The sequence below is a fragment of the Anguilla anguilla genome, chromosome 8 (assembly GCF_013347855.1).
Source record: "Anguilla anguilla isolate fAngAng1 chromosome 8, fAngAng1.pri, whole genome shotgun sequence".
Lineage (NCBI taxonomy): Eukaryota > Metazoa > Chordata > Actinopteri > Anguilliformes > Anguillidae > Anguilla > Anguilla anguilla.
This window is the reverse complement of record NC_049208.1, coordinates 2,771,543-2,792,308: the sequence shown is the minus strand read 5'-3', so window position 1 is coordinate 2,792,308 and position 20,766 is coordinate 2,771,543. Positions and strand designations below refer to the sequence as shown.

General features: G+C 47.3%; 1 protein-coding gene across 1 annotated transcript in view; it reads left to right on the top strand.

Moving 5' to 3' along the window:
- Positions 1 to 727: 727 nt before the first annotated feature.
- LOC118233444 (zinc finger E-box-binding homeobox 1-like) overlaps positions 728 to 20,766 on the top strand; it is a 58,709-nt gene continuing 38,670 nt past the window's right edge. The window contains exon 1 of the mRNA XM_035429231.1: positions 728 to 1,117. Coding sequence (XP_035285122.1) covers positions 1,060 to 1,117 — 58 coding nt within the window. The 5' untranslated portion in view covers positions 728 to 1,059. The remainder of the gene's footprint in view (positions 1,118 to 20,766) is intronic.

Sequence of the window (20,766 nt, the reverse complement as noted above, 5' to 3'; positions counted from 1 at the left end):
CACAACTGTTTTTAAAAATAATAAACAGTAAGTGATTAAGTTCTCTTGAGCACAGTCCGTGTCATACAGGTGAAGCGCAAGGTGACTGAAATAAGATAACATATAGCTGTGTACTCTGGGTGTAGGAGGATTTGTTTATTTTTATTATTTAGTTCATTTTTATTCCTCAGTTCTTCCCTCAGTGCGAATGCCCAATCAAATCTATAAGCCAATCTCAATGTTGCAAAATCATCAATATTGTTGTCATAAAATAGATATTACAGTTATTAGTCATTGAAACATTTTTGTACTAAAAAAGCTATCCTATTTTCCTCAGTCTGTATTAACACACTTTTAAATACATTTGTCTTTTTTTGCCCCATTTGTCTACAGTTTTCGTAAATGAGATTTTGTTCTACAATGTAAATTGCAGCAGTTTATTCATTAATAATATTTTCATTTTTGTTACTAATTATTGTATACTAATTACTAATTAAATTCATTTAAATACAAATGACTGCTGAATTGCTGTTTACAGCCTACTCATTTCAAATAGAACTAAAATATTTTTTAAAGGGCACCAAGATGGCACGGCCACAGAGATTAAATTAAATACATTGTTTCACGTGGTAGTCCTGCTAGTAAAGGGTTAAAGAATACGTTTTTTTTCCTCGCTGAAAGCAAGGTGGAGTTACTCCGCTTAGAGTAGCCTACCAATAACAGTACAAGTCCAATTTATGCTGGCATATTACCTGTCCAAGAATCACCTGCCGACAACCTTTCAGACCTTCTAAAAATCAAACCTTGAGCCTCCAGTTGTGAAGGCTCGCGCGCACGTGCAGGGCAACCGCGCATAATCAGCAGCGCTTGTTCGGGCTCAGGGGCTGACGGGCAAACGTCACGGGGTCCGGGGAAGCGGGGAGCGAGGGAGCGCGAGAGGTGTTCAGCAGCAAGAAGGTGATGTCGTAAAGCGGAGTGTCGTAAACCAGGTGCGGGGAGGGGAGGTGGGGTGGAGGGAGGAGGGGTGGAGGCGAGAGAGGAGGTGACTCTCCGGCAGCATTTAGACACAGCGAAAGGATCATGGCGGATGGCCCCAGGTGTAAGCGCAGAAAACAGGCGAATCCGAGGAGGAATAACGGTGAGTTAAGCTATCCTGATCTGACTCGCTATTTTCCCTAAAAGTCATCTAACAGCTGGATGTCTCGTACCTGACTCTCCCACGACTTTTAGAGTGTTTGAATCTTCTTTTAGTTACTTCATGACTAAGAAAGTATTGGCTAAGTGCGCTCTGTATTACATAGCTCGCTATCCCAGTGTGGTGTACCGTTATACCTGGCTCGCTCCTCTCTCCGCCTAGCGGTTCAGAGATCCCAGGACCGTTATTCGCACCTTATCTCTTAGCTAAAGCTGTCGCTTTTGTTTCCCCATTCATGTTTGTGTCCAGTTACTTTTAATGAGACTTTACTTAGATGTTCGTTGTGATATTTGTAACTTTGATGACTGGGTGTAAGACTTCTCTCTGTTTTCGCCGCTTTCTTCAAACGGAAACTTATCAGCTGGCTTGCTTGCTAGCCTCGCGACTTGTAAGTTAGTCTAGCTATCATAGCTAGTTTCATTACCTGGTTTTCAATGGAGTAATAACGTATTGATTAAAGATAAGTGTAAAAGAAATCTCAGCATACAATGTAAGATGTTCTTCTGGAATTATTTCGCTGGTTGGCACTTGTTCATTAATGAATTGCTGTTTATTTTTGTAGCTAGCTATGTTCGTCTAAACATGACAACGTTAGTGCAGACCTAACCCACGCTTGACCGATCAGGTATGACAGAAACTGTTGCTGCCGTGAGTTGGGTAAACGCTGATCCTTGATTCGTGTGTTATTTTCGGTTGACCAGAGGGAGAATACATTGGGACAAGAAATTTCAGCACCATTTGCTTAGGATGTGCTTATAGCGGATTGTGACATGCTTTCCTTTTTAGGCAGTTTGATTTTAGGGTTGGTTTGGAAGACTAACTAACGCTATATAGCTTGTTGACTGGCTACTTCATTTTTTTTAGTGGGAAAAATAATACAAAATAGCTAGATGATGATTGTCAGATGTAGCCTATTGGAGTGTAAGAAACACGCCCGATTACAACTGAAGTTTTTAAAAGTAGAAATAAGCTAACCGCGATGGTTCCGAGTTTTGTTTTCATTGAATGATGCTTAAAATTGGACACCGTGTATTTGACGGGATAGAGTCCCGCTGTACTAACCTGACGGTAACCAGCTAGCGAAGGAGCTAAAAGCTAAGAACCAAAAGAAAGCACAGCAGCAGAAGAAGGGGGCGTCACTGTTATGCCCGTGTGGACAACTGCTGCAGTCTAAATAAGGAATGCATTTACATACCACAGTTTAAGGTTTGCTGGCTAACGGTAGCTAGCGGCACCTCGCTAACTACTCATTCTAATAAAGGTACTAGGGGACCGCAGTGCATTGTTATTGGCTGTTGTTGGGAGTGAGGGCGTGTAGCTTATCTCTCTCTCTCTCTCTCTCTCTCTCTCTCTCTCTCTCTCTCTCTCTCTCTCTCTCTACATATATATATATATATATATGCACACACACCTATAATCTACATTGTTTCGTTATTTGATTGAATATGTTACAGCAACACTATGTGTTTTATTTGCGTGGAAACAGATAGCCTAATGACGTGTCTATTTTGCCCTTATTGTTTAATTTATTCTGTTTCACAGCAAATCTACCTTTGTGATATTTGTGATGTATTTATACCGTTAATTTGTGCATTCCCCGCGTGGAATAAAAACACGTTCTAAAATCTGAAATCGGTTCCATACTGATTATAACGCATGCATTGTTTACCTGTGTTTGTCTTCACTTTTCGCGAAAAGGAGACTTCGAAGTAGTGTAAAATGTTTTAATGAATATCGCAAGGTAACGAAAAGAGGTATTTCCTGCTACCTCTGACGACATGGGTAGCCTATGACACAAAGCTAGCTACAGCTAGCTGCGGCTAAGTGTCGAGCCACCCTGTGCAGGAGCACCAAACCTGTTTACCTGGACAGGAAATAACGGGACCTGCAAATGAGCAGCGTAAATGCAGACCCGCTGTTCTAAAAACCCGGAGATATTAATTTACAGACAGTGTTAGTGAATCGTTTCATGAAAACCGATCTCTTTGAAAGCAGAAGAGAAAGACTACTCCTAATCGCTGCAGCAAATGGCAACTTGTGCAGGTAGAAAAAAAGATGGTTGTTTTAGTTTCCCGTGCATGTTGTCAGCGCTAACGTTATCTTCTGTGTGCTGGCTTCGTTCTCGTGGGAGCTGTGTGTGTTCATCGTGTTTAATGTCAATTTTAACACTCCGTTTTAAATGAGAAGTTTTTTGTTAGTTTCTTTTCTTTTTTAGCGAACGGAGTTCTTTAAATGTGTACTTGTCTGGTCTGTGCCGCCCTGAATCTGAAGCTGAAACGTTAGCTGGAAGGAAAAAAAAGGTGTTGACGAAAAATGAAAGTAGAGCGTAAGGTGGTTGTAAATTACGTGCTATTTCCTTTTATTTGTATCGTTTGTTCTCAGTATCACACCCAACATGTTCACCATTTATTTTCCGTTTTTTTATATCTATAATTTTGGCAGTGAACGGGGGAGAATGGCGGTCCGTTAACCGTTACTGCAGTACAGGCGGGGCTGGTGGTTTTTTACTGTGTAGGAGGCGAGCCAGGTAAGCAAGGTGATACGGCAGCACCTATGAAGGTGTCTTTATTTGAGGTGTTTCTAAAACGATGGCATGTACGCGGGACATGCTTCTGCGGAAACGCTAGATTTTTATAAGATTATGATTTTTACGCGAAATAATACAGTATCTGGATATTAGCACTATACGTCATAGTATTATAAGCGATTTTATTTCTGTCATCACGCATTTTCGTTTCACGTGTTGCGATTAGGTGTTTTCCGCCTGCTTTTAAAAAACAATATTTTGTTAAATAATAGCCTAATGTGGTCTCAAAATGTAAGAAAAATAGTATTTAACATGTATTTCAAATAACTGAAATGTGATTTAGTTGTTTTTGGGGAGGGGAGTTAATGGTTATTCACACAAAGAAATATCAAATTAGTGTGTGTAAAATTATACATCTATATTAGGTGAATGTGTGGCGTCATACGGGGTATTTTTGCGTGGAGGTGCTGCGGCTGCCTTGCTCGCGGTGGTGTGGTTACGCAAGTGGCGTTCACATCCAGCCTGCGCGAGTTTGGAATAGTTTTCACTTCTGATTCGCTGCATTCAGCTCGGCATTTTAAGTTCCTGTTGAGTCCTTCGCTTTTTTTATGTCCCTATTGTATGGCCTTTCTGGCGATGGGAGTATTCAGATTTAGTCCAGTGTTCTGATTGGGCTAGATCCTATAAACTACCAAACAAAAAAGACCAACCCCCACCCCTTCCACTCCCCCCCCCCCCCCAAAACACACCCCTGTTGTGCTTTTTTGTTAACGTTTCCCGCTTTTCCCTCATGACCATACCGTTTAGAATCAGTCATAACACTATTTTATTGGCCACAGGGCTGCATCTGTGCGTGGTACAGCGCAGCTGATTTTTTAAAATGTGGATTCTGGGTGACTGGAGAGGTCTTTTTAGATCACGGTCACCTGCACCAGGGGCATGAGGGGGTTTGCATTGCAGCACAGCGCTGCTTCCAGAACCAGGCTGCAGGAGGGCAAGCCCACGGTGAACTCTGATTGGTCCACGGTGATCCAGAGTGACTCCGGCTGCTGAGCTGGAGCTAGGTGCGTTGAGCTAAAGGTGGTGCACGTGCATAACACGGGCACAGCTGATTGGTTAACCGAGGTGAATTATGACCTGGACCAGGTTCGTATGAGAGGTGAGAGTGTGCTTCTATGGTTATCGTATTTTGATATTCAAATACATTTTCCAAAAACAAAAAAAGACGATGTTCTGGGTAAACCCACAGGTAATGGTACTGAAGATGGATATGAAGGTTTGTTTCATTATCTTACGAATCTGCCGTTATCTAGGACTCCTCTGAAAAAGCTGAACGCATCGCTGAAATATTCTGCGGGGAGATACCTGGGGGACGTTGGAGGGCTCTCGCATCGTGAAGCGTTTGGCTGATGAGTTGATCGTCTGAAAGCCGTGGACTGATTGGTTATTTTAAAAAACCCCGCGGCGCGCGTCTGTAGTGACGACGTGAACCCTCCGCGCGTCCCGCAGCCTTGTGTGCTGTTGGCGTTGTCACGGTCACGGGCCATGTTTGAACGTCACTCCGCCCCACCGCCCCTCGGACCTGAGGGGGCAGAATCTGAGGCTCAGATCAGGAGGCTCGCTGCCATGGCGGATGGGGATGATGAAGAAGGGAGAGAGAGAGAGAGAAGAGGAAGATGGCGGGACTCTTCCTCCGTACCACAGACAACGTACGGCAGGCCAAATTTGCTTGGGGGCGTGAGGCGTTTGATATCCGTGCCCCTCCCCCCCCCCCCCCCCCCCCCCCCACACACACAGCCCCGGCGCGTAAACATCAAGGCCTTAACGGCCGCGCAGGTGCCAGGTGTTTGCGATTTGCGAGGAGAACTGCCACTCTCTGTCACGCCCCCTTCCCCCCCCCCCGTCCACCCCCACCGCCCCCCTCTCTCCCCACCTTATTGAGTGACACCTCTTTGTGAAAGTGGTAGTGCAGTTTGAGAATAGGGCAGTGCAGGCTCTGCTATAACACCTGACCAGGAACAAACAGGGGGATTCCCTCATACGGGAGCTGCACCTGGCTGAAATGGGGCCATTCGAGCCTGTAGCCTGTCTGAAAGGCGCTTGAGCACGCTGTGTTTCAGTTTTCAACCCACGAACGGGGGCCTCGTTGGCTGCCCCTGAATTTGATTCGGCGTTTGCTGAAATGAGAAGCGCAGGCCTAGGCCGTGTTGAGTTTATGAAAGTTTGGGGAATTCTCTGAAAGGGAAGTAGCGTTCCTAACCCTGAGACCCGGAGTCTCGACAGCCGGCGTTGCTCTGGGATAGTGAACGTAAGGCTATTTGCATTTTCAGTTAACATAACATAACATAACACAACATAACATAATGATGAGAACAGGCCATTCAGCCCAACGATGCTCGTCATTTTCTTGACTAGATTAGTGCTCTGATTACCTACAGACTAGATAGTATCTAACACTGTATCAAGCCTAGTTTTGAAAGCCCCAGAGTTTCTGCCTCTACTGCATGACCTGGCAGTTGGTTTGGCAAAACTTAAAAAAAATTTTAAAAATCAGTTTAGGCTTCATGTATTATGAGTTGGCACTGATGGGGATATTCAGGTAAAGATGGTGATATGTTTAATTTGGATGAGGAAAAATACTAGAATTTAAGAAAAATACTTACAATGAACTAATTTAGGAGGAATTTACAGTGATTTAACGTTACAAAAACAAAACTCCCAGCTGTTGTTGATAATTCTTCTTCACCCTGTTACATTCTCACTTTCATTTTCTTTTCAATTTTGTTTTACGTAAACAATGTTCCTCTTAACACCTGTTCAACATTTGGAAGACATTTATGTAATGCATTATGGGTATTTTAGCCTACCATTTCAGTGCACTGAACACGCCCAGCAGTGCTTGCCATTTTCCTGACTAAATTAGTGCTCTGATTACCTACAGACAAGACAGTATCTAATACCGTATCAAGCCTAGCCTTGAAAATCCCCAGAGTTTCTGCCTCTGCTACATGACCTGGCAGGATATTCCACACGTCGACTACTCTCTGCGTGAAAAAATTCTTACTAATGTCTGGATGGAATTTACCTTTTGCTAATTTCCATATATGTCTCCTCGTTCTACTAACAGAACTCAACCTGAAGAATGACTTGTAGTTCATGACTCGTGAACTACAAGAGGTTCTTGGCGTCTCGTGAACGTGTGATTCTGCTTCCACGCTATAACTTGTGTCTTTGTGCATGGGGCGTTGTGTGCGTCTATGTCCCTTTAAGGAAACGGCCCTCTGAAACGAGGGCGTGTCTTAGTCGTAAAACCCCGCCTCCATTCCCTTGTGATGCATGCAAGGGGAGGGGCCTGCTTTGCTGAAGGTTCTGTGGGCAGTGTGCTGACCAGGTGGTCTCTCTTATTCCAGGCTGCTGTTTTGAGGACTGAATGAGTCAGTGTGTCGCAGAGTGGCTTGTGACACATTTCGGGTTTTTTTTATTTAGATTTATTTATTTCTCTAATTGTCAGAAAGTGTTTTTCAAAATGCGTGTTTAACTTCTTGAATTTGTGAATTTTCAGAATAGCGGAGGTTGTTTGCGTGGGATTGTTACTGTTAGACTTGGCACTCGTGTGTTAAGGAATAGCTTAATTAACGCGGGCTTATTCAAGGACACAGTTTCCATCAGTTGTGGTTGGTTTAATGTTCAGGTGCGGCAGTAAAAATCGAAGGGTATTGACCCTTCAGGGTGCATGGCTGAGCAGAGATTTTCCATGCTGTTCTGTGTCTTCACTAAACTGATTCCCTGCAGGTAGAGTTTGAGAAACTATCCTTTTTTGCTGAAAATGGGCATGATGAAAGTGCGTGTGCGTGTGTGTGTGTGTGGGCAGGATCTCAGATAAGAACATTTACTTTTTTTTTTTTTTTACAGATAGCTTGTTTTGAAGAAGAAAAAAAAAGCAAACTCACCTCCACGCTAGGTTCAGTCTGCGTTTAGATCTAAAAGGTTTGTGCAGCATTTGAATATCTCCCCAGCAGAAGTCTCTGGGCGACAGGATTTAACGCTCTTTTAAATATAAATACTTAACCTCAATCTGGCGAGAGATTTCAGAATCTGTTCCACACCCCCCCACATAAGGGAGCCCCTTGCGAATGAGAGAGAGAGGTGTGAGAGTGAAGTCCCTTTCCCTGGGCCTGTGGTGCTGTAGCGGGACGCACGTTTGGAGGAGTAAATACGGTATTGTGTGGGGAGGAGCGGGGCGGGGGGGGGGGGGGGGGGGGGGGGTTAGGGGGGTTGTCGCCGGTTACCGCCGCGGAAGAAAGGAGGCATTGAGCGATGCCGCGCAGAGCCGTGGCCGCCATTCAGGCTGCTCTGGCGGGAAGGCCCCTCCGCTCCCAAACCCCTCCGCTCCCAGACCCCTCCGCTCCCAGACCCCTCCTCTCCCAAACCCCTCCGCTCCCAGACCCCTCCGCTCCCAAACCCCTCCACCCCAAACCCCTCCGCTCCCAGATCCCTCCACCCCCAACCCCTCCTCTCCCAGACCCCTCCGCTCCCAGACCCCTCCACTCCCAGACCCCTCCCCTCTCCCAGACCCCTCCACCCCAAACCCCTCCACCCCAAACCCCTCCACCCCCAACCCCTCCTCTCCCAGACCCCTCTGCTCCCAGACCCCTCCGCTCCCAGACCCCTCCCCTCCCAAACCCCTCTACTCCCAGACCCCTCCGCTCCCAAACTCCTCCACTCCCACACCCCTCCCCTCTCCCAGACCCCTCCACTCCCAGACCCCTCCTCTCCCAAACCCCTCCTCTCCCAGACCCCACCATTTTCATACGCTCAGATGTTCAAAATATTAATTATAACATGTCAGCTTTGTCTGATACTGAACACTTTTTTTTGCTGCGCAAAAATCACCTCTGCTGAGTGATTGTTATGTAATGTGACACTGTGTATCCTTATAGCCAATGTTATGGGCTTGTCAGTGTTAGAGCTGAACATAACTATTTATGGTCCTTTGTCTTTTTTGAACTAGTATCCAGTTTTGTCAGATCCATTCTGATGTGTATTATGTGATATCGCTAGCTAGAAAAGCTTGCTGGCAAAGTGTCTGCAATGGTAATGGAGTAGTAGCCTAGTGCTTTCTGAAACTAATTAAAATGGTTTCTTAAAGGCATACTGTGCAGGATTTTTAGCCTTGTGGTGTTTACAATCAAAGAAGTCTCCTCCTCAGTCTTCAACCCAGCCCACTGACCCCTGAGACCCTCACCTGAATACAGACCCAGATGCTTTAATGAATACAGACCCGGGTGCTTTATGAATACTGACCCTGATGCTTTATGAATAAGACTTTTTTTTTTTTACAGACTTTATCACTGCTGCTGAAGCTCTTGAGCTTGCAGAAGAAATGAGGAGTTAAATGTGCCTGAGACTGACTGAGAGAGAGAGAGAGGGAGTGAGAGAGAGAGAGATGCTTTTCCTCTAACTGTTGTGCTCATTCCAGGGGAAGAGAGAGTGCTCATTCATAAACCAAATTCATCTGACAGAGGCCACTAGAGAGCATGCCAATGCAAACCTGTCATGGCAGAAAGATGCAGAAAGATTAATCGAAGATACTCAACTCATATGATGCCGGTCACATGTCGTGAAACGGTTTTATGTTTTTGTGTGCTCAGTCAGAAAGTCAGTAAGTGAGTCCAGATGCGCCCGGACGGGAACGCGATGCAGAGTCGGGGCTTCCTGATGAGAATCGGGTCGGATTACGAGCCGAAGGTGACGGGCTCGGGGTATAATCTGATGCGTGGGTGCAATCGGCTCGCCGCGCGGCGCTGTGATGTCATCAGCGCTCACTTCCTGTTTCCTCCCGCCGGTCGCGGTCACGTTTTTTGCGTGCGATATCCTGGACGCTGTGGCTCTCCCCTCCACTGATGTTATATGAGGACGGCAGGGATTAGCTCTTAATATAAATAACCCCCCGCTCTCACACCCCCCCTACACACACACACACACACACAGGGTTACACAACCCCCCCCCCCCCCCCATCACAGGAATATGAAGCTGGACATTAATACCTGAGCTGTTGAGACTGGATAAAATTATATTTATTCATGGTGTGGGGCTCATACCTGTCAGGGTTGGGCTATAAAAATAAGGGAGATTTTTCCAGTGCGTCGCCAAAGCTGCAGATTTTACCCTTACACCCAACCCCACCCCGCCGCCGAGAGATAGAGAGACCGCAAGAGAATGAGAGAGAGAGACAGAGAGAGAACAAGAGAATGAGAGAGAGAGAGAGAACAAGAGAGTACAAGAAAATAACAGACAGAGCGAGAGAGCAAGAGAATGAGAGACAGTGTGAGGGAGAGAGAGAGAGACAGAAAGAGAGGGAGAGAATGAGAGAGTAAGAGAATGACAGAGAGAGAGAGAGAGACTGTCCCCTCTGTCACCTGGCGTACAGGTAGGGTGCAGACGTAGTTCCTATCAGCACCTGCCTGTGACGTTGTTTTTTTTTGTCATTTTTTTTAGATAGCTTGTTTTAATGTGTATGTTGCTTATGGCCTAGATTATTACAGTACGGGCTAGCCTGATGAGCCAGTGGAGCCTGGTGCGGGGGGAGAAGCAGTATTCGATAAAGGAAGGGCATGACATGGAGTTGTATTAACGCGGTGATATTAAGACACGTCCCACATTCAGCGCTGGCCATAAAAATTTAGCCCGCATTTTTAAAAAAAGCCAAAGTGGATTATAAATACTGCCTGCCTGCACTCGACAGTGGAAATGAAACGGGTTCACAGTTAATGAATAGGAGCGTTAGCATTAACATAAACGTGGTAATTGAAGTTTGGCTTGAAGGTAGAACTCTGCGATGTGACTGGGAAGCAGAACGTACCGGGTGACGTCAGAGATAGTTAATAAAAACCGAGAGGGCTGCGCTGACAGGAAGCCCTGCTGTGGACACGGCAGGCGGCTGCTTTTCAGAGATTTGCGTTGCATTCAGGATCTTTCTTACGTTTTATGTTGCGCTCGCTTTGTGCTAGAAAGGTGCTTTTTTTTTACCTTTCTGGTAAAAGGTTTATGTCATCATGACTTCAGCATTTTAGCAAAAAAATGTTTTACATTTGGCTTGCTAGCTGTAATAAACATCATTTTCATTTACATTTTGAACTTGCCAGCTAGCAAGCTATGGTTTCATTTACTCAATTTACAATGATAATAACAAGCTAACGGATGAATTAATTAGACTCATTGCTCCAGAGGGAATTTGCCTTGCACACATTGAGCAGGAACATGAAGCATAAAGAAGACGTTGCGTGCGATGCGTCTGTCGCAAAGCAGCCTGCTGAGCTCACGGCAGGGTTTCCTGTCAGTGCAGCATCTTGGTTTTTATTAACTATCTTTGCTTCTGCCTCATATCCCTTTAATACGTCACCAGGGCTCAGTCTTAGGGGAGACAGTCTATACCCTGAGCCGACCAGAGGAGGATGGGTTTCCCCCCTGAGCCTGGTTTCCTCCCCATCTGCCACAGGGAGTTTTCCCTTGGCACTGTTGCTTTAGGCTTTACTCCTGTGGGGGTTTAGGCCAGTGTTGTCTGTGAAGCGTATTGTGACAATTGCTGTGAAATACGCTATATAATTTTTTTTTATTGAATTTGATTGATTGAACTGTCAGGGGCAGCAGGGGACAGTTATCTGTATATTTTTGATAATCTGTTACTGTATTTGAGTAGCACTGACATGGAAGTGCTGGAGGGGGTGGGGGCCTTGGGTTTATATGCAAATAATCTGATTTATTTATGGGGGGGGGGGGGGGGGGGGGAGAGCACAACTTTCTGAGGGAGCTACCACTGGTGTATTGGGCATGTGTGTGTGTATGTGCATGTGTGCAGGTTAGTGTGTGTGTGTTTGTGTGTGTGTGTGTGAGTGCATGTGTGTGTCCCCTCCTGCCCCCCCCCCCCCAATCTGCACAGGGTTCACTGCGGGCAGCTGACAGCCGTGCGTGGTGTACGGAGAGGCAGCAGGGCCGCACGCTGGCCGCCGGCGTGGGGGGGGGGGGGGGGTCGGGGGGGTGGGGGGTGAATCAGGTCGCGTGTTTCCGTAGGACAGTAGCTGCTCACTCACTCGCTCATCTGACCTCGTTATTCTCCACCGGCGCGTAACCCTGGCGATGCCTGGCGACACGGCGGAGTCCGCGCTCTGAAAAAAAGAAGGAAAAAGAAAAAAAATAAATAAAAGGTTTTTGGACGCAAGCCTCAGTGCCGGGGAGAGAGCGCTGAGCAGCTATGAGGCTCCGCCCCTTTCCATGACAGAGTCACATTCTGGTCATAAAAAATAAAGTTTTCCGATCGAGCAGCTCAGGCAGACGAAGGAATGTGATGGTTTTCCGTGTGGTGCTCCTGTCGAACTGGAATCCCAGCCCTCGAAACTCGGAACGATCGAAGCCACAGAAGCAAAGCCAGGTTCAGCTGGCAGAAGAAAAGCATTGTGGGACTTTGAGAGGTGGAATAGCAGAACAGGGGGATACAGACTGAAGCACATAGATGGTGTTTTTACTGTGGAGTACAAATGCTTGGGGAGCCTGTGCTTATTTCACAAGCTGCTCCTGGAGCCATGTCTCACGAACTCAGTCCTGGCGGCGGGGGGGGGGGGCACAGAGTTGAGCTTTCAGACAAAATGTGACATAAAACCCTAAATCCTTCACTTGACATGAAAAGAGTGTCTAACTGAACAGCTGAGGAGTGAACAGCTCAGTACAGTTCAGGGGTTGCGTTTAGGTTAGAGGAGAAACAGCATACACAGGCCCCCCCCCCCCCCCAGGAGTGAGTTTGAGAGCCCCTGTCCCAGAGGACCCCCCCCCCCTTTTGAGACTGAAACGGGGCGATGCTTTCACTGCAGAGGCAGAGCTGGAACTGAAAAACGGTGTAGCCGGAAATTATGCAGCTGTTTTTTTAAATTCTAAAAATGCATGGAGTCTTATGTTTAATATTTTTACCTGTTTCTGAGATGCTGTCTGGTCCAGATTAGGGCCCACTAAATGGAAAACCCACTAGTTTCTGGGCCACTAGTTTAGTTTTGGGGTAGAAAAAAAGGGGTTTCAGGTAGAAATGCAGAGGTGTTGTGTGGCTCACTCCAGTGACCTTTCACCCCAGCCCGCCCCACCCCCTGGTCAGTCTGCAGCAGTTGATGTGATTGGCTGGTCATGCTGTAGCAGTGGATGCGATTTACTGGTCAGGCTGTAGTGGTGGATGTGATTGGCTGGTCAGGCTGCAGCAGTAGATATGATTGGCTGGTCAGGCTGCAGCAGTGGATGTGATTGACTGGTCAGGCTGCAGCAGTAGATATGATTGGCTGGTCAGGCTGCAGCAGTGGATGTGATTGGCTGGTGAGGTCAGGTGAGCCAGCTTGGTCAGGTGAGCCAGCCTTATCTGTTCACCTGGTGAACTCAGCCGATGGCTTCACCTTTAGCTCTAACGCAGCGTGGGGAGCTGCCCGATGTTCTCTTCTAGTGCTCTACACAGCCAGCTGCTCCACCCAGATTTATGATTATTACAATGCTAAATCACTGAGGTTTGAGAATGTATTGGGCCTATTATTTTTATACTGAGCCTGTTATTATTACACGCATGGTGTCCACATGTCGTTACATGCATGACTAGGAATGGGGAGAGCATACTAGAATGTGTCTTGTTGCAAAGTATCTTGTAAATAACTGAATCTGTAAATTACAATCAAAATGGTGGAGGCAACCATACAAATGCGTACACAAATACACACACACGTGCTGGTGTTTGAAGCAGGCCTGCTATCTGTCCCCCTGCATGAGCGCAGTTCTTTCACCGGGAACGCATTCTGAAATTCTTATCCTCCGCCCCCCACCCCCCCACCCCCATGCTTTCAAACATTATTGATATTTTAATCTTAAAACGTCTTTTGCTGTTGGGGGAGCTGTCGTCTGCAGATCACTGTCCTGACTGCGTGGTGCTGAACTTTTCATCGCCGACATCTTTTCATGTTTCGCGCTGAAAGTGTGAGCTGTGTGGAACGAAGCTTTCGCCGTGTGAAAACGAGTGGGCTGCAGCTCTGCTCTGCGGCTCTGTTCTCTTCGCCGTCGTGTTTCGACAGTCGATCGTTTCTCCGTCCTCTGGGTTCGTTGTGTTTCAGATTTCATTTCGGGCTCGACGGTGTCATTAGGAGAATAAACGCCCGAGTTTCACACAGTGCGAGCGGCCCGCGGCCGCAGGGTTGTGAGCGAAGCAGGAAGGGAAACGCGGCACGAAGGCTGGCGCTGGCTGTTATGTAACACAAGGAGCAGAGCAAAGCTGAACAAGGACAATTACAGCAAAGGTGTGGCCTCCAGTACAGTCGGATGTGGAAAAAAAAAGGCTTTTAATTCTCTCCCACACAGGAAGTAAAGGGGCCTGGATTTAGGCCAAAAAACACTGCGACTACTAGAGTGACGGTAAAAAAGCGGTCGTTATCGGAGGGTAAATCTCTTCCTCCACCCCACCCCCACCCCCACCCCACCCCACCCCCGCAGTTGTGTCTGAAGCCCTGGCCTGGCAGTCCAGTGTAGGACCTCTCGCTCTGTGAAGAAGAATCACTTCCTGGTTTCTGTCCGGCCCCTTCCTGGTTTTGCACTTGAGCGCGCTTCCTTAACGGATTCGCCCAAACGCAGGGAGGTCGAAGGTCAAACCAGGAAACTGTTAATCCCAGAGCCCCGCCGTCCGTCTCCTCTGTACTGCTACAGCCCGCTAACAACATGTCCTCTGATTGGACAGTCAGACAGGGGGGGTGGCCTCGCTAAGCAGTCGACGAGTCGGACGGCCACACTAACGCAGTGGGCGGAGTTATGAGTCAGTTTCGTCCTCTCAGGTGTGAGCGTGTGTGTTCAGCCAGTCAGGAAGATTTGAGTTTGACTTGCGTGTGAACCCCTGTAATGAGCCGGGACCCCGAGCCCCCCGTCCCGCACCTGTGCAGGGGGGAGGATTTTCGGACGGATCGGGGGGGCGCTCGACACTCAGGCTGATTGGCGGCTTGGCGGATGTGTCGTAGAGGAGCGTTGCTCAAGCGGGTGTCTGTTCTCTTTTATCTTTTTACACGTGGCCGTCGATGCAACACCTGGAGCTTCACGGCAGGGGGGTGCGAGCACACGCAGCTTCCTGTCTCTGCTTCGCCCGCTTAAAACCAGCTCAGCTGTTGCACTGCAGAGTTAAGAAATGACATAACACAGAGGGTTATTTCATTCCCCCTCCCCCCCCCCCCCTACTTTTCAAAGAAAAAGTTTCACTTTTCGAGTTAATTCAGAGAAATTATACGTGGGCAAAAATGTACAGGTGGGAGCACCTCAAAGGAAAGGTCAGCGAATGCAAGACTTTCTCTCACGACGTCTTCTAAATGTCACCCTGTACTGTAGAGATTACCTGGAGCTGATTGTATCCACTGGTGCCTGGCTGTGTTCTGACAGTCTGTGTGGGTTGGATAACCTGCTGAAATCTTTAAAACATTTCTGAAATTTCACAGGCTGGAATGAGGCTTTGCATGTGAGTTTTGGTGTGAGGCCAGTGTCTGTGTGTCTGTGTGTGTGTGTCTGTGTGTGTTTGTATGGGTTTGCGTGTGTGTGTGTGTCTGTGTGTGTTTGTATGGGTTTGTGTGTGTGTGTCTGTCTGTGTGTTTGTATGCGTGTGTGTGTCTGTGTGTGTGTGTCTGAGGTGTGCAGGTGTGTATTGTTCACACCTGTCAGCATGTGTGTGTGGTGTAAAGTACCTATACGGGTGTGTGTGTTTGTGTGGGTGGTCTGTATGTGTGTAAATGTTTGTGCAGTAGCACACATCCTCACAAATGCACACCACAAACCTGCAGATTGCACACACCCATGCACGCACACACACACACACACAGACACACACACGCATACAAACACACAGACAGACACACACACACAAACCCATACAAACACACACAGACACACACACACACGCAAACCCATACAAACACACACAGACACACACACACACACAAACCCATACAAACACACACAGACACACACACACGCAAACCCATACAAACACACACAGACACACACACACACGCAAACCCATACAAACACACAGACACACACACACACACACACAAACCCATACAAACACACACAGACACACACACACCAATCAGAATTCCTCCTGACACTTAGTACTGACTCTAGTACAGTAGGCAGGCCCTGTCACTGATATGCAAAACTCTCTGAGATAAACGTGTCAGAGAAATTATCAACACAGCAGGCAGGAGACTGCAGAAGGACATTTGAGTAAAGGTGCTCTTTGAGAGCACATCCATTTAAATCCTGCTTTATTCTGACACTTTCAGTTCACCCGTTTTCTGCAGGAGTTAAAAGAATGTGTGCCAGCACTCTTCGCTCTGTAGCGTATCAATCCATAATGTATGATTAGCCTGTGCTAGCACTGTTAGCCCTGCAGTGTATTGGTCTATAATGTATGATTAGCCTGTGCTAGCACTGTTAGCCCTGCAGTGTATTGGTCTATAATGTATGATTAGCCTGTGCTAGCACTGTTAGCGATGTAGTGTATTGGTCTATAATGTATGATTAGCCTGTGCTAGCACTGTTAGCCCTGCAGTGTATTGGTCTATAATGTATGATTAGCCTGTGCTAGCACTGTTAGCCCTGCAGTGTATTGGTCTATAATGTATGATTAGCCTGTGCTAGCACTGTTAGCCCTGCAGTGTATTGGTCTATAATGTATGATTAGCCTGTGCTAGCACTGTTAGCCCTGAAGTATATTGGTCTATAATGTATGATTAGCCTGTGCTAGCACTGTTAGCCCTGCAGTGTATTGGTCTATAATGTATGATTAGCCTGTGCTAGCACTGTTAGCCCTGCAGTGTATTGGTCTATAATGTATGATTAGCCTGTGCTAGCACTGTTAGCCCTGCAGTGTATTGGTCTATAATGTATGATTAGCCTGTGCTAGCACTGTTAGCCCTGCAGTGTATTGGTCTATAATGTAAGATTAGCCTGTGCTAGCACTGTTAGCCCTGCAGTGTATTGGTCTATAATGTATGATTAGCCTGTGCTAGCACTGTTAGCCCTGCAGTGTATTGGTCTATAATGTATGATTAGCCTGTGCTAGCACTGTTAGCCCTGCAGTGTATTGGTCTATAATGTATGATTAGCCTGTGCTAGCACTGTTAGCCCTGCAGTGTATTGGTCTATAATGTATGATTAGCCTGTGCTAGCACTGTTAGCCCTGCAGTGTATTGGTCTATAATGTATGATTAGCCTGTGCTAGCACTGTTAGCCCTGCAGTGTATTGGTCTATAATGTATGATTAGCCTGTGCTAGCACTGTTAGCCCTGCAGTGTATTGGTCTATAATGTATGATTAGCCTGTGCTAGCACTGTTAGCCCTGCAGTGTATTGGTCTATAATGTATGATTAGCCTGTGCTAGCACTGTTAGCCCTGCAGTGTATTGGTCTATAATGTATGATTAGCCTGTGCTAGCACTGATAGCCCTGCAGTGTATTGGTCTATAATGTAAGATTAGCCTGTGCTAGCACTGATAGCCCTGGAGCATATTGGTTCATAATGTAAGATTAGCATGTGCTAGCACTGTTAGCCCTGCAGTGTATTGGTCTATAATGTATGATTAGCCTGTGCTAGCACTGATAGCCCTGCAGTGTATTGGTCTATAATGTATGATTAGCCTGTGCTAGCACTGATAGCCCTGGAGCATATTGGTTCATAATGTAAGATTTGCATGTGCTAGCACTGATATTCTAAGAGCTGTAGAGAAGATGTGAATATGTGTACATATGGGCATGTAAGGGGGTGGGGGTAGAAGGTATCGGTTGCTGAAAGCTGTGGTGTCAGATTCTCCCAGTGGCTGTTTAGACAAAGGCCTTTCCCACAGCCATGAGCACCGGCAGGAAGTGGCCCAGGAGAAGCCTTGACCTGGGGCTGAGGAAAAGGCTTCCAGCTGAAACTGCAGCTGTGATAATGCTCACGGTTACACAGAAAATGAAGTCATGTGTCCTGATCCTAACCCGCTTCTCCCTATCCTGTGTGTGTGTGTGTGTGTGTGTGTGTGTGTGTGTGTGTGTGTGTGTGAGACTTTGGACAACCTCCTCCTTCCTCTCCTGCACAGTTTTAGGATGGAGGGCACTTTGTTCCCACCTGTAGTGTGAGATGGAGAGCACTGTGCAGCTTATGAAGACAACATCCGTGTTCTTCTCTAGTATCGTGTCTGAGGTTTAAGAACACCATACTCAGCTCCGGTAGTGTCTCGGGTTGGCGAGCACCTTGCTCAGCTCCAAGACTAGAGGAGATACTGACCCCCGAAGGGTTGTCCTCTTCAGGTTGCTCTCCAGCTGAGCGTGCGGTTTGAGCACATGTTCCTCTCCAGTGGGTGAGGCTTAAGTGACGCGTTTGGGACGTCCTGTAGGAGGTGTGACTAAAGTGAAGAGCCATTACTCACACACTGAGGTGGGAGGCGCGCGTGTGACTCTGTACGCGGTGTGCTGTCCCAGTCACAGGCGTCCCGCCCTGTGTTCAGGCCGAATTGTCTTGGTTATGAGCTTCAGATCAGGGCAACACACACTGCAGGGACTAAAAGAGGAGGAAGTGTGTGTGTGTTCAGGTTCAGGGTAACACACACTGCAGGGACTAAAAGAGGAGGAAGTGTGTGTGTGTTCAGGTTCAGGGCAACACACACTGCAGGGACTAAAAGAGGAGGAAGTGTGTGTGTGTTCAGGTTCAGGTCAGGGTAACACACACTGCAGGGACTAAAAGAGGAAGAAGTGTGTGTGTGTTTAGCTTCAGGTTCAGAGCAGGGTCACACAGACTATAGGAACTAAAACAGGAAGCGCGTATCTTTAGCTTCCATACTGCAATGGTGGTTTGAGGAGGGCAATGTTCGGTTGCTATGCAGTTCAAGTACGAAAAAATCTCTTCTTGAAAACGTAAAAACTGTAAACAAAAACGTGAAAGGCTTGGGATGGTTCTTAATTGGCCAATAATCAATCAACAAACTGAGAGCATTGGCCAGCCAGTGTGCCGAATCGGAGCGTTTTGGCCGATGACACGTCCCTGCTCGAGCTGTGACCACACAAACTGGCATACAGTCCGTTGCACCGCACCGTATTTTAAATCATCCAGTCCCGCTTCCAGCTGCCCTTCTCAACGATTTCAGTCTGTGATTTAAATCAAAAATATCCTCCGATCTATTACAGTTTCAGCGAAAAATAAGTGGCTGTTGATGTTGGGTAAATGTCACCCTTTTATTGGATTTCTATGTGTAGCTATACCTGCCGGTCTTTTCTGTGTAACGGGAGGGTGCTCAGAGTGCAGATACCGATGCATAAAGGGAGATACACAAGGACACAAGTGCCCCTACAGAAGGCGGGGGGGCGGGGGGCCACACCCCAACACTACTGGAGGGCCGCAGTGTCTCTGTGGGTTTTTCGGTGCCCTGTTAGTCAGCAGCCAGTTTAGAACGAGGAAACGTGGGTTTCAGTTCACACGATTAGCCTGTGTTAGCGGGGGAGCGTACTGACCCATAATGTACGATTAGCCTGTGCTAGCGCTGTTAGCACTGTAGCATATTAACCCATAATGCACGATTAGCCTGTGCTAGCACTGTTAGCACTGTAGCATATTAACCCATAATGCACGATTAGCCTGTGCTAGCACTGTTAGCACTGTAGCATATTAACCCATAATGCACGATTAGCCTGTGCTAGCACTGTTAGCACTGTAGCATATTAACCCATAATGCACGATTAGCCTGTGCTAGCACTGTAAGCACTGTAGCATATTAACCCATAATGCACGATTAGCCTGTGCTAGCACTGTTAGCACTGTAGCATATTAACCCATAATGCACGATTAGCCTGTGCTAGCACTGTAGCATATTCATCCATAATGCACGATTAGCCTGTGCTAGCACTGATAGCTCTGGAGCATATTGATCCATGCAGCCTGAATAAAAACCAGGCTACCCAACCACCACCAGGCTAAAGGGCATGGCCATCCACACCACAACAGTCACCATAGAACCAGCAGCCCCAGGATTCTGATACACCTAGCCTGGCCTGAAGTCAACTGACGTTATGCAGGATGGAGCACCAGATGTGCTGGGCTTATAACCTACATCATGGGGGGGACGGGGGGGGGGATAGCTGTATTGTCCTTCTGCTGTAATAGCTGCGTTCGTTTTTTTTAAACGTCCACTTTCACTATTGGGAAACGTACCGGTAATTTTCATCTCGAAACGGCGGGGGGGCTGGGGGGTGGGGAGTCGCCGCTATGACTCATGGTATGGCGAACCGAACCGTGCCGCACTGCAAGACGTTAGAGGGAGTTCCCCCACCTACAGGAAGACGGAGGAACCTCTGATTTATCACACGATAGAGGTGATGAGAGGTGGAAAGTGCAGGGGTCAGAAAGTAAAAGTCCTGCCAGGTGTTTCTTCCACCCATCAACTCGGCCCAGCTGATTTCACTGATTAGTTCTGCCCCCTGGCTGAAGACTTGTGCTAATTGGTAAAATCCAGGTGATTGGAACAAAATGCTGGGGGGGACTTTTACTTTCTGAACCTGGATTTTCCACCTGTGGTGGTGATGATGTACACAGTACCACGTCCCACATTGCAGTGTTGCAAATGTTACCTGTTGAGAGTTGCGTTATTTTTCTGTGTAGAAGACGTGTGTATAATAATAATAGTAATAATAATAATAATGATGATCCAAGATCCGCGGCAGCGTTCATCTTCTCACGGTAGATGAACAGAATAGTCCCTTGTTACGCAGAGCGTGTTCTTGTATTCTTTTTTGCCTGCAGAATTGTGTGTTATTTGTGTGCCCGTGCCCGGGCTGGGGGGGGGGGGGGGGGTTCAGACAGCTTCCCCCGCTGGGAGTCGCCGTGTCGCTCTTTAATACGCCAACGTTGATGCTGATGGCGACGCGATGTTCCCCCCCCCCACCCACCTTTGTGTTTATCAGAGGGCGTGCAAGCCACACGCATTCTCTCACACACCACAGCTCTCTCTTTCTCTCTCTCTCTCTCTCTCTCTCTCTCTCTCTC